Source organism: Mauremys mutica, chromosome 5 (assembly GCF_020497125.1).
Source record: "Mauremys mutica isolate MM-2020 ecotype Southern chromosome 5, ASM2049712v1, whole genome shotgun sequence".
NCBI classification, from domain to species: Eukaryota; Metazoa; Chordata; order Testudines; family Geoemydidae; genus Mauremys; species Mauremys mutica.
The window spans coordinates 37652504-37666580 of record NC_059076.1 but is presented as its reverse complement, the minus strand read 5'-3'; the positions used below and the strand labels follow the sequence as shown (position 1 = coordinate 37666580).

The following is a 14077-nucleotide window of genomic DNA, read 5'->3' as shown; positions in this document are numbered from 1 at the left end:
CAGGACACAACAGCGGCAGCTGAGCAGGCTGCATGCTTGCCATGGTATGACGTCTGAACGGAAAAAAGGCGCGAAATGATTGTCTGCTGTTGCTCACGGAGGGAGGGGCGACTGACGACATGGCTTACAGGGTTGGCTTACAGGGAATTAAAATCAAAGGGAATGGGTTTGCATCAGGGAGAAACACACAACTGTCACACCGAAGTCTGGCCTGTCATGAAACTGGTTTTCAAAGCCTCTGATGCACAGCGCGCCTTGCTGTGCTCTTCTAATCGCAAACAGCCGAGTCAGCAAACAGCACCAGCAAGCTTTTAAATGTCCGAAAGCACATTCTAACACCATTCTGCACTTGCTCAGCCTATAGTTGAACTGCTCTTTACTACTGTCCAGGTTTCATGAGCCATGGGAACAAGGGGTAGGTGCAACTGTGCGGTGCTGCCAGCTGGGAGAGCAGCCCGAGGCAGAAGCCTTCAGCTCACATGACATTCCAGGAAAGACAATCTCCATGAGACAAAACTTAGACGAGAATGACCTGGAGTCACTTCCATTTATGTCCAGGCGCCACTCACTGAGGTCGCCCAGGAGCACCCATGTCTGCCCAGGCACCCCGACCGACCTCACTGAGGTCGGCCAGGAGCACCCAGGAGACGATGACAATGGCAAGCAGTTGTATTGTATTGTCTGCTGCCGCAAAGGCAAGGAGCTGCTGCTGTGTAGCAATGTAGTACCGCATCTGCCAGCAGCACTCAGGAGATGTACGGTGACAGCGAGCTGAGTGGGCTCCATGCTTGCCATGATACGTCGTCTCCACGGATAACCCAGGAAAAAAAGGTGAGAAACAATTGTTTGCCATTGCTTTCACGAGGGGGGGAGGGGGAAGCTGATAGGTACCCAAAACCACCCGCAACAATGTTTTTACCCCATCAGGCATTGGGAGCTCAACCCAGAATTCCAATGGGCAACGGAGACTGCGGGATAGCTACCCACAGTGCAACACTCCAAAAGTCAACTCTAGCCTCAGTACTGTGGACGCAATCCGCTGACTTAATGTGCTTACTGGGGACAAACAATCGACTGTATAAAATCAACTTCTATAAAATTGACAATTTCGTAGTGTAGACATACCCTAGATTTTTCAACTTCCCTTGTTTCCTGACAAGCTTTTAAAGACTAAAAGCCTAAGTTATTCTCCACTTGTCTTTTGCTTCTCATATTCAAAGTAACTGACATCAAAAACACCTTTGATAATGATACAGGTTTAGAAGATTTGGGACATTTGACTAATATTTGTTTAGGGCCTAATCTAAAACCCACTGAAAAGTGCATGCCCTTTAAAGATTATTTATGCTTATCAAGCAAGTTACTGTACGAGTTTAACACTAAAATTGAGTTGTCAATTTCTTCCTTCAAGCTGTCATAACACTGACAAAATTCTGACCTGTACTGATTTGATATTTTCTGTTATGCCATGACGACATAATGGATTAATTGGTAGCTGTATCAGAGAAAAGTAATTTAGAATATTTAAGTCCTAATTTTTCCTATTCAATTTAAGCCTCTGAATTGTAAAGTAGCTTCAGAATATAGGAGCTACTTCCATTATTATATGCACCATCCTTGACTTAAATCTTAGAGCTGGCTGGGAAACAATTTAATTTCTGCAAAAAATTGAGGTTCTGGAAAAAAGCTTCATCCCCATAGACAAAAGCCTAACTCTCTCCATAAAACTTTTGAGAATTGAAATTCCATAATATTTAGTCTTAGAAACACCACAAAATGTTCCTGCTATGAGAATGTTTCAGTATTTCCAGAACAAACAAAAAAATGCTCCCTGGCTCTCATGGAGAAGTTGCCAAGGAGCTAGGCAGGCAAACTGGCAGGGTTACATCCTAAATTTAGTTGAAGTTGACATATTCCCATGGAAATGCACTGTAAATTCACACTATGCACACAGTTCAGGCAGCACTGTCTGGCACATCCCATGAGTGGGAATACACTGAACACCTGAAATTTTCAATTTCAGCAAACTGACATTGACCAACAGAAAACTTCTGATTGGCTAAAATATAGATCCTATCTTGATTTTGCACAATGCTCCCTCACTCTAACATACCTAATCCAGCTTCAATTTGTAGGTGCCTTTGCAGGTGAATTACTCAGGTAGATTGAGGACCAAGGTATTTTTTTTTCCTGTGGCAGGTAAGAGTGACCTCACTATCTCAACTGGATTCTACTTCTCTTCCTAATCAGGTCACTTCATAGTCTTCTGGCTTGATTTTCTGCTCAAGTTAGATGGTACTGCTCTTACAGCAAGCAAGAGTTTGCTGAACCTCATAAATTTAGAAAGATGCATAATCTATTAATTGTAACAAACTAATCTGACCTGCATAACACAAGCTACAAACTTCACCCATTAATTCCTGCAACAAGCCCATAACTTGTTTGAAGAGGGGTACATTGTACCTGGGAGAGGGGGTAGTAAATATATCAAATGGACACTCAAGCAATAAAGACATCTGTCTGAGCAACATGTTTCGCAAACATTATGTGAGAGGTAAGACAATGTGTTCAATCTTAAATTGCAATGCTCAGCTAACATTAAGTTTAATTGCATCTTTAAAAATTCACCTGATCCCAAAAGAACTGACAGATACACCCTGTAGAAACGGAAAAGAATGCCACAAGAATCCGGTTACTGAACTAGTAATAGGAATGACACCTTTGCCTAATATTTCAGAAAGCAGAGTTAAGAAAACTAGATGGTATTTGAAATTACAATTGCACCTCTATTTTAAAACCAGAACAAATCCATGTACCAAACTACATATTCAAATATTTTATAAAAAAGTTAAGGTTTAACATTTATTTTACATCTAACTTTCCATATCCATGTGGAGACAAGGAATTAGAATGCACATGAACTATAAGCAGTGCAAAAAGTGGTGCCAGAGAGAAGTCACAGATGCACAAACTGATAGCATAGGACCAGGGGAAAAAAAAGAAAGCTATGAACAGTAAGAATGGAGACAAAAAAATAAGGAAATCCATGAGGAAAATGCCAGGAAAGAAAAGAGCAGGATTAATAATGCCCTTGTTGCAGAGAAAAGAAACTAATGGCACAAGACAGTGTTTCTTGTCAGATAAAAAAATCCAATAGCAATGACTCTTTATTCATTCACGTTTAGTCACCTGAAATAAATGTCTATTGTATTAAAATATTCATTAATGTAAATGGCAGCATGGCAGAACAAGTCCTTTTCAATGAATAACAAACATCCCACATAGTAAAGTCACTTCAACACAGCCTCATGACAACTCCCACATCAAAACAGTACTTTATTTTGCAGTTTTTGCCCCATTATTACTCCCACATTAAGATCTTTCAGCTATCGTGTATACAAGATGAAGAAAAGCTTCTCAGTCAGCAAACAGGGTGCATCTGGAAATGCCTCCACAATACACCACTTCAGATCTGCTGGGTCCCAAGTCCATCCTTGAACTCTGGGCTCCCAGTACCAAGTATAGCACACTAAGGCTACACTACTAGGTTAGCTTATTAATTCTGCATACATCAGGCTGATCAATGTGTCAACCTGCAACAGACCAAGTATTATAACTGAAAATGGCAAAAGATTCACTCTATTGAACTTTACATCATTATTTGATGTCAAACAATGAGGCAAATCCCAACAGTATATACAAAAACCAGCTTTGCTTTTACAAAAGATTGTTTCCCATATTGATTAATCCAGGCAGCTAACTCATTGGTTTATGCAACTTTATTGAAGAAAATAAATCAGTTATTAGCAGAGCTATTAGTTGATCACTCATCCATTGACAACTTGCTTCATTTATTCAGTGCTATATTAAACAGTGTTCTGGAAGACAGATTAACTAATAGCTCCAAGCCTCCTAACAAAATTTAAATGAATTACAAAAATGTTCTGAGACCCTATTTTGGAATACAAGGGATGTTTGACTTCCAAATTTTCACTCTCTGTAGAACAAGAACTGGTCATTCTTTTATTGACATGCATAAGATACATCACATTTTCTGTTCTGATGCTATAGATTCTGTACCAATTCTTCAGCCACGTCAGTTATGAGCATAAGCATATAATAAAACCTCAAATCTCTAACACTGGAAGGTTTAAAACAGGATGGATGTTGCTACTGCAATGTTACTTCCTTTGATGTGAGAAAATTGAACATCCATCTCCCCTCCCCTCAGGTGATATCTTCAGTATCTGTTAGAGCAGTGAGGAATGGTTTTAGTCTCATAACCAAGTTAGAATGAAGACATTGGCCACATAATACACATGCTCCTTTTAAAAAAAATTTCTGAATGTTGGGCAATTGTTCTTGTGTAACTACTTTATAGATTCTAAAAGCAGTTATTGTCCAAAGCTGGAAAAACTAACGTCTTCTCAGATGAGCATGTGCATGAATGGAAGGAGGTAAACAAAAAAATAAAAAGATGAGGTCTGATAGGGAGCAGCCGGATAAGAAAATCAAAAAAGGAACAGTAATTTAAAGTTTATTCCAGCTATAATGCAGGTTATTCTGACTTTAAGGTATCATCACATGGCATACTTCTGAGTCCATTCCCGAGATATTCTGTTGTATCTGTGAATAAAGGAGGAAACACATTAAACAGGTCCAGTTAAAGCACAAAGTGATATTTAATATACTACTTTTAGAAGAAAGTAGTCAGTAATTTCTTACTGAAGAAATTCACTGCTGCTGCTTCTTTCAACTGGCTGTTCCAGTTCTTTCTATACTTTCACATGTGATCTTTTACTTAAGAAAAACAAGTCTTACTAGAACGTCTTCAAGAAACTTAGAACAAAAGCCTACATTTTGAGACTATTTGAAACACACTTAGATTGCACAGAAGATAGGTAAGTTGCTAGAAGCATGTTATGAAAGATTATTGCATTGGGGGGAGTAAAAAGGGGTGAAAATTAAAAGTTCAATTTTTGATAGATATATTAGGTTGTTTGGAGCCTGATTTTAGAACCAAGTCTAAAGAATACTGCATGCTATGATTAGAGATGATATATTGAACCCTACAGTCAATTATGTTATTGGTGGATTTTCAGTTATGTCCTGACAATTTCCTTTTCAGTTGGAGAATGATGCAAGACCCATTTTTCATACCAGCATTCTGCCCAGGCACAGAGGTTTTAACTGAAAAATAATGACAATGAATTCCAGCCAGTGTTTCTTTTAGAAAAGGTTATTAAAATAGGCCATGAACTTTTTGTACAACACACTAATCTACAGGAATTGGGCAGATACAATTAGTTTCTTAACAGCATGCTTGTCAGTATTAAGTTAATTTCTAACTATACAAGCATAAAGTAAAAAAACCCCAAATAAACAAAAACAGTACTTATCCCTTTTTTAGGGCATTCAATTTTGCCTGTACACACAGAGTCTGAATTTGGACCACCTAGATTTTTATTTATACACGGTGGTTTGACTAAACAGACCAGTTCCCTCCACCCCCAGTCTCTACAAAATTTGGTTAAATACTTACCAGGACAAAGGTACAAGATATCTCAGAACCTCAACAATTAAGAAAAATCTGTTTCTTACTACCACTATGTTTGTTTTGCCATGCAAGAATATTATCTATTTGTGAGATGTAGTAATTGGCAAATACATTTCACACTAATCACAGATCAAGCTGTTAAATATTCAGGTTCAATAACTGATAAATCCATTATCTTTGTTAGTTAATCCAGTGTCTTAAAGCATGCAGCACTCAAGTGCTGACCGTCTCCATTTTGTTAAATGCACCATCAAGTGCAAATATTCTTACCCTACAGCATAGCGTATTTCTCTGTCCACTCTCTTGCTAACCTATTGTACCTAATTGGACAAGTATATTTAATATTAATATACAAACTTCAACAGCTATTTCACTGAGTCCTATCTGAGTACAACTGTAAAAACCATGTTTGAGACAAAACAGTTTCTACGCAGATAGAAGATAAAGCCTTTATCCAATGGGAAGCATCAAAATGGAAAAAGTATGCAGTTATCAAAAGAAGGCACTAGAGTATTTACAAGGGTAATTTCTCTCCTCAAACTTTAGAGGCTTTATATGAACTGATACTATTTCAGAGTCTCACATGAGACTGCTTAGAGTAAACCAATAATTTTAGATAAACTTTCAAATACAAATCGCTACAACATTAGTGAAACACCTCCCTGCAGCTTCAAAGATAGCACACATTTCTTCATAGTTGCATGTTTCCATAACCAAAAAAATACCAATTACTCCTTCCTATGCCATAAATTCAGTCTAAGATGGAGAGATCACAAGTAACTCATTCATTCCCTACCATTGTTTAACACAAGAAGAGTATGTTTCACAGTATATTAGTAAATTATCCTTATATAATTCTGTACTTACTTGTCTCTGTCTGTTTTATAGATACGTGCAATCTCTGGCACTAGGGGGTCATCTGGATTTGGATCACATAACAGTGAACAAATGGATAAGAGAACTGCAAAATAACCAAAAAGATTGCTCAACAGTCAAATCTGAACAAAGATCTCAACTAAATACAATGGAAATACAGTTATTTGCTTTGTTAGGACAACCTCAGTATGCTATAAAGAAAAGATTCATTAGTCTTCTGTTTATGATGCATGCTGAGTAAGTTTAGAGGCAAATTACATAGCCCAACTCTAAATGTGTGGCTCACAATCATTAAAATATATTTATAAAGGTGTTTAACTAACCCACTCCCCCTTTTGTTTGTCCCTGAGCTCCTCTGACTCTAGCAGCTCCCGCTGTCCCACAAATATACACAGAGAAAGGTAACGCTGTCCAACTATAACGTTACAGAGTGGCAATCTACTGAGCCACGTTATATAGCTGGTCAGCTCTTTCACAGCTAGAAGTCTCTGATAAACAGATTAGAATCAGATGGGATTTCTTCTCTGCAACAGTAATAACAGTAATATTCTAGGCTAATCAAACTAGATACATACTGATAAGATAAAAGGAAACACTCAAGACTACTATGGAGAAATACTGTCTGAAGCAACTTATTTTTTACATTCTTCATTTCCCATCAGTGGTTTTTAAAAAACTGTGTAAAATTCAGAACAAGCAAGCTGGGGGTATATAGTGTCAACACAACATGCAGATCCAAATTCAGACCCAAGCTTGGTTCTTGCTCCATGAATAGGCAGGAATCAGTAGTTCTGTAGATAAAGAAACCCTTTGCTTATTCTGACTAGTGCAACTGATCTCGGGGGGGGGGGGGGAAGAGAGAGAGAGAGAGAGAGAGAAAGAAAAGAGAGAATCTACCAAACCAAAAAAGGGAAGTGAGCTCTGGTGAGCTTTTCTTGAAGTCAATTAGTTTCAAGAGTTGATTTCATTAGATTTAATGAGAATATTCACATTTACAGGAAATGGAAGTGAAAAAACCATAAAGCAATACTGATCACAATCTAAAATATGATTACTAAATTCATATATGGAAATTAGTACTCCATGCTAGCAGCTAGCAATTAACTGCAAAGCATTAGACTAATCACAATCTAAAACTGGAAGTTTTCTATGAGCACAGATGTACCAACTTAAGTTACAATTTTAGACTGACCTACTTAAACGAATGCAAAAGGTTGTGTAGACTCTTATTTTGGTTTAAAACCAGGTTAATTTCAGATTATCTTCATTTAGGAATAGGTTAAAACTGAAATAAACCACTCTAATAGAAGTGTCCATACAGGGATTCAACTGCACTGGTTCATGTTGGTGAGTAGAAAAAGATTTAGCAATAGCTAAAGTAAAACTGCACAGTTTTGTTTTTTAAATAAAAGGTGAAATAAATACGCATACAACAATGTAATCATTACCACATATGCAAGATGCCCTTCTCAGGCTAGAGTATAATGGGAGATTAATGGAATGCCAAGAAAAACTAAGCAAAAAAATTACAGTATCAAAAGGAAGATGGAAATTGTAATGTTTTCTTCACCTTTAGAAATAGTTAAAGCAGGAGACCACTGTGATCTTAGAATATCGAGACAAATGCTGCCATTACTGTTAATATTTGGATGATAGATTCTTGTTGTAAATGCAACCTAGAACAAAAAATAGATAAGTATTTGTTTCACATATGCTAAATAGCGTAATTAAGAGTTACACATAAGCACAGATAAGGTGCACCAGATTTACTGAAATATGTGATGTGGCTCCTGAACACCAAACATTTGAATCAGATACTCAGCACTTACATGCTACTTTTCCTCACCACTGTACAAACATGAGTTATCAACACTTTATATAGTTAAGTATCATCTCCACTTGTGTGGCAGTGAAGAAGTTAAAATGATTTGTCAAGACAAAAAAGCTCAAGTGAAGCAGGGCTGCTATTAGAATTCAGATGTTCCCGATTTCCATTCCTATGCTCGGTTCATTAAAAACCATTAGTCTCACAAAGAAAAGACTACTTGCCTTAGGTGGTTTGAAAGGGTAGTCTGTAGGAAAGTGAATTGTCAAGAAGAATACGCCGCCTTGATACGGACTGTCATTCTGTCGAAGAAACATGTCCACTGTAATTATACGCCTGAATTAACTTTTGCAAGAAGATACACTACTCAATTAGCAAGGCAAATCATTCACTTAAACACAAATAAGATGTTTAATCCACAATGTAAGCACTGAATTTTGATGACACCTGGGCTTAATATTAGGGGAAAGAGATAACTGCAGCAATTGGTCACTGGCAATGAATTTCCTCCTAAAAACAATTGTATTCTGTAAAGCCTTAGTTTAAAGCCAGTGTCACATGCAGGCCAGATCTGGTTCTGACAGCTTCTTCCACCCTGCAGTTCCCTCTGCAATTTCAGATGTATCCAAACTGCAGCAGCTCAGAGAGTCAGGAGAAAGCTAGAATGAGAGGAGCTTAGGAGGGAGTAAGTGCCTGACTAGCCACAAGCAACTGATCCCTACTCCCCCTGCCCTTGTAGCAGTTTTTTGTAGGCCAGTGGCAGTCCTTTCCAGTCTTCTGCACATTCTGTCCCTGTCATCATCACTGCTTAGCTTTCCAGTCCTCTCTCACCACATGCCTGGATCCCTGCCTCTGGGTTACACATAACCAGGTTCCTGGAAATGTATTGCCTTTTCCCTGAGCAGGGAAAAGGCAATCATAATGATAACCTCAAGGGGGGAAAATTCTCAGGTTCAAGTGGTGGTGGAATTACCACCCAAAGTACAGCAACAGAGAATACTCTCAAAAGGTGGAGATTGAGCCAGTGACTTGTCATTTGGGAGGGGGAAGGAGAGAAGCACATACAAAAGTGGAAGTTTTAGAAAAAGTATAAGCTTTATTAAAAAGTCTTTAAGTGCAATATTTAACTTTGCTGGCTAAAGAAGCACATTCCGCGATAGAACTACAAAATTTGCCTCTTATTGCTTTTTTTTTTTTTTAAGCCACACACACACACACAGCCTAGGGACTGAGCAAAAAAGGGTAATTTGATCCTTGTCACAATGGGTTTCACATACTTGGTCTACAGGAATACTGGAAGATGGCTTTATTCTGTTGATCTATTTTTCATATGTTATATCCTTTAAGGCCAATCTCTTGTTTATATACAGACTAGCTACATCCTATTCCTTTAGTTTATAAATCCTTTAATATCTGCAAGTGAAGCAATGTAGTAAAAAGCCAACAGATAAGTCAAGGGGCAAAAATGTAATGCTAGAGTTGACACTTCAATGAGACAGCCTTGGCAGAGATTAAGCGCATTATGTAACAGTCACTGAAAAACTGTTATATTGGCAAATGAGAAGTTCAAGAACTACTTCAACCCTTTTACTGTATACATGCTGAAGCCAAGTCTTAGTAGTTATTAATGTGAAGTCACAGAACTGGTTAGAACAAGTGTAGAAAAGAACTATGAAAGCTTCCTAATACGTCTCTGACAATGAGAACTCAATCCTTACTATTAGACTTCTGTGTCAGTAGTGGATCTCAGATGTGGAATATGTTAAGTCATCTATCTGGACTACCAATGCCTACCCTGTCATTAAGGTATGAGGCCTACAACACTAGTGGACCACTAAGCTATTATCCTAAAGCTAGGATAATTCTAGCTAAAATTCTGCTCAAAAGTATGTGCTCATGCTATTCCAAAGGGCATAACTAATAAAAGCCTCTTGCCTGATAGCATAAAGATTAAGTGAGAAAAGAGGATAAACACTGAATGAGCAGGAAGAGGTAGAAAAGAAAATATTTCTGAATTTGAAGTCCAACTATACTTTTAGTGTTCTGTGACCATGCAGAGTCAATCATGTAAGTATTACTCAATGACATACAATGGAGATCATTCCATACTATTGGAAGTTTACTTCAAGTATTAGTATAGCTATTAAGCAAACATTCTGGTCTCTCTGGAGTGCATACTTCGTTGCATGCAAAGGGATAACAAGCTATAAGAACAAATCCAGCATTTGAACTTTGAACTGAAGATAAAAGGATTCTTCAGTTTGACACCCAAAAGAAGCTCTGCACTAACTGGTATCAACAGAATATCTAAACCACATTTGGACATATGTGTAAGCTCAAAGTAGTACATTAACACTGATCTGATAATTAAGTTCTACTCTCACATGACTAAGGCCTAATCTACACTTAATTCAGGTCAATATAGCTATGTCTCACACACACAGGGTTACAACAGCATAACTATGACACCTTAGCTATGCCACCACAGAAGCTGGAATTTAGACATGGCCTAAAAGTGTCACTGAAGGGGTTCCATGTTTATTGGCACTTGACTCAGTTTGCTCAGATTTTTAAATTTTGAATGAACTGCCAGCCCTGACAGAGCCTGGAATCTGAAAATGACCTAGTACCTTCTCATACCCCATTAACAGTGACACTGCACATGAAACAAGCCTTCAGTTACATACATGCAACCCCATTAGCCTTCAGTGAGGTTGTACAGGTGTAACCAAGACCTGATTTTGGCCTGCAGAATCTTATTGCTCATTATGCATAACAGAGAGAATCTAATCCAATGTTCAGATCCCAGGCTGAGTATGCACACCTGGCAATCACATCACTCCATCTGTAAACTAATCAAGTCTGGAGTTGTTCTAGATATGGAACCTTAATATCTTTTAAAAAAATCTCTTTTTAGAGGAGAAATGCACATTAATATAAAATTCTCTTCATTATACAAAAAGCTGTTTTCAGATCCCAAATACAAAACATGCACCAGTGTACTATTTTTACTGAAGGGAGAACTTTGTTATAAAGGTATCTAGCCACAGCTTCCTGGAAGACTACTTAAGGTATTTATTTTTTTTTAACAGCTTTAATCCAAATATGCATGTTTTTAAAAAAACTTGATAAAGTTATGTTTGGCCATTTGATATGCTTTAGTATTTCAGTGTCGTTTCCTAGAAGCTTCAACTACTTGGTTAACTGAAGTACTAAGAAGTCTAACTTGTAATGCTCTTAATCCTCAATAAGGGCAAGGGGCTTTAGACCTTCTTCCTGGTCACGTTATACAAATCACATTCAAATTTAAAAAATGCATAATAAGCATGCACAGCATATTTTCCTCCTGTATGCACTCAGAACACTTTGCACTTCAGAAAAACTTTTCTATTTTTACAGAAATGCTTGAAACCATGGTAAGCTCCACCAGTCCAAACCTCAATTTTCCTCATCTACATGAAGGGTTTGCACCAGGGCAGCTATATTGATAACTGAAATTCAGCATGCAGACAAGGCCCATGGGGGATCATAACTACAGAAACTCTTTGGCATACAAACATTCTACATGACAAAATGACAACACCTTGCATTGCTATGCAGGACATTTTAATTCAGGTACATGTCATGTTATGGAAGTGACACGCCAACAATGAGGAATCTGCATAACTCAAAACTCACTTCCCCCCCACTACGTTCTCAAACTGGCATTTTTGAGAATGTCTAAATTAAAAAAGACTGGAGAAATCTGAAGACAATTCTTATTCAACAAGAACTATGATTTCAAGTTAGTATTAACATTCATGGTAGTCAGAATACTTACAGGTCCCATAATTGTGGCTTGCCAATGGAACACTAAAACGGAAAAAGTCAGTGTTAGTGTTATTACTTAGACACTATATACTTTTTGAATTAAAATGAAAAACATTACATTAAAATTTAATACTACTTACTATCATCTCCAACTGGACCTGCAGAACACTGTGCTGGAGGGTCACGGGCTAAGTCACTAAGTTCCTAAATAGAAAACATTGTGTTCAGAGAGAGTGAGTGAAGTGCCTTAGCCACTGTCCAACTGGATGTACAGAAAATCCTTACATTGTTTTTCTTGGATAAAGAGAATGATTTGGCAAACCTATCAACAGGAGCAGTTGTGCTTGGTATTAGCAATGTTTTCACTAAAGAGTAACAAGACCTGCTAGCCCTGGCAATTTAAGTAAGTTAGTAAATTGAGTGCTGATACTTGGAAAGTCAACAGTAAAAACAGAATTACTACTTGTAGTTTTTAGATACCCCAATGGGGGGGGGGGGGGGGAGAGAGAGAGAGAGAGAGAGAGAGAAATAGCATGAAGAATTAAATGAAGCCCAACAAATGTTTAAGATTTCCTTCCTTAAAAATACTTAACACCACAAGAGGCAAAGAACAGGTAAAATGTTTTCACACTGTGCAAAAAATCTGAAATGTATCATTTCTATTCTGGACAAACAGCAGCACAGTTGTTTCATTTCCTCTTCCACCTCGATGTAAGATAGATCCTACGTATGGTGTTAGCGATTTTATATCTATCTATCTATCTATCTATATGTATAGATAAAAAAGAGGCCCACCCATAGATCAGTCTTTTCAGTTCACCTTTTAGAGAACAAAGATTACAAAAGGAATACAACATGCTTTTAAAAAACACAATTAACATTATGTAACAATTTCACTCAAGTATGTTTTTAAAATCCTGAGAAATCCGAACAGCAGACATGGTTTCTCGAGTGGCTTCACAAAAGGGAATAAAATAGGGATTTAGAATGAAAAATTTTAGTCCATTTATAGCAGTTGTGAAATCAACACAGCAAAACCAGAAGTCTCAATCTCAGATTTCTCAGTTAAAATAGCAATTGTCTTGAATTTCATTGAAAAGGGAGTGTCAACTGCCATTTATGTAGTCAAAAGTAAGTCAGTTTACTTATTCTTCTTAGTATACTAAAAGATTGCAGAGGGATTTAAAAAAAAAAAATTCTTCACAGCTAACCTCTTAAGACATCAAGAAGTCACGAGTGAAAGGAAAGCAAACTAGCCCCTCTTTCTATAATGGATTAGTGTTAGAAATCACATGCATTTCACTTACAAGTTACTAAAACCAAGCACTTTGCTATATGTCGAAGGTTTAAGAAACTGAGGGTATGGCTACACTTACGGTTTGCAGCGCTGGTAGTTTGCAGCGCTGGTCATCCAGCTGTGTAGGAGCAGCGCTGGTGTGTGGCCACACTCACAGCTACCAGCGCTGGTGTGTGGCCACATTTGGAGCATTTGCAGCGCTGTTGGGAGTGCTGCATTATGGGCAGCTATCCCAGCATTCAAGTGCACCAACATGCTTTTCAAAAGAGGGGGGTGGAGGGTGGTGTACTGTTACAGGGAGCGGGGAAGATAGAGAGAGTGGATTTTTGGAGCCAACACTGAGTGTTAGCTTCCTGGATTGGAAAAATCACAAAATGTTCATGAGCCCTTAGTCTTAACTCTAATTGCAAACAGCCTGCCTGTTTGCTGTGATCAGTGTTTGTTTTTTTAGATTAGCAGTTCAACGGAGCGATCGGCTCCGTTCTGTTTCATTCACTCTTCCTGCCTGCCTCTCATTTGATCGTTCACAGCCAGGTATAGATAGCTCCTGTTTGCTGTGATCAGTGTTTGTTTTTTTAGATAAGCAGTTCAAACGGCTCCGTTCTGTTTCATTCACTCTCCCTCCCTGCCTGCCTCTCATTTGATTGTTTACAGCCAGGTACAGAACGGAGCTCCGATCGGAGCTCGTTCACAACAAAACAAAGAAAGGCTG

General features: G+C 38.0%; 1 protein-coding gene across 1 annotated transcript in view; it reads right to left on the bottom strand.

Annotated features, from left to right (window-relative positions):
• Positions 1 to 3309: 3309 nt before the first annotated feature.
• The window catches only part of UBE2D3 (ubiquitin conjugating enzyme E2 D3), a 29886-nt gene continuing 19118 nt past the window's right edge, over positions 3310 to 14077 (bottom strand). Inside the window, exons 2-7 of the mRNA XM_045018464.1 lie at positions 12209 to 12272; positions 12079 to 12110; positions 8483 to 8560; positions 8004 to 8109; positions 6425 to 6518; positions 3310 to 4626 (exon numbers count right to left, since the gene is read on the bottom strand). Coding sequence (XP_044874399.1) covers positions 4581 to 4626; positions 6425 to 6518; positions 8004 to 8109; positions 8483 to 8560; positions 12079 to 12110; positions 12209 to 12272 — 420 coding nt within the window. The 3' untranslated portion in view covers positions 3310 to 4580. The remainder of the gene's footprint in view (positions 4627 to 6424; positions 6519 to 8003; positions 8110 to 8482; positions 8561 to 12078; positions 12111 to 12208; positions 12273 to 14077) is intronic.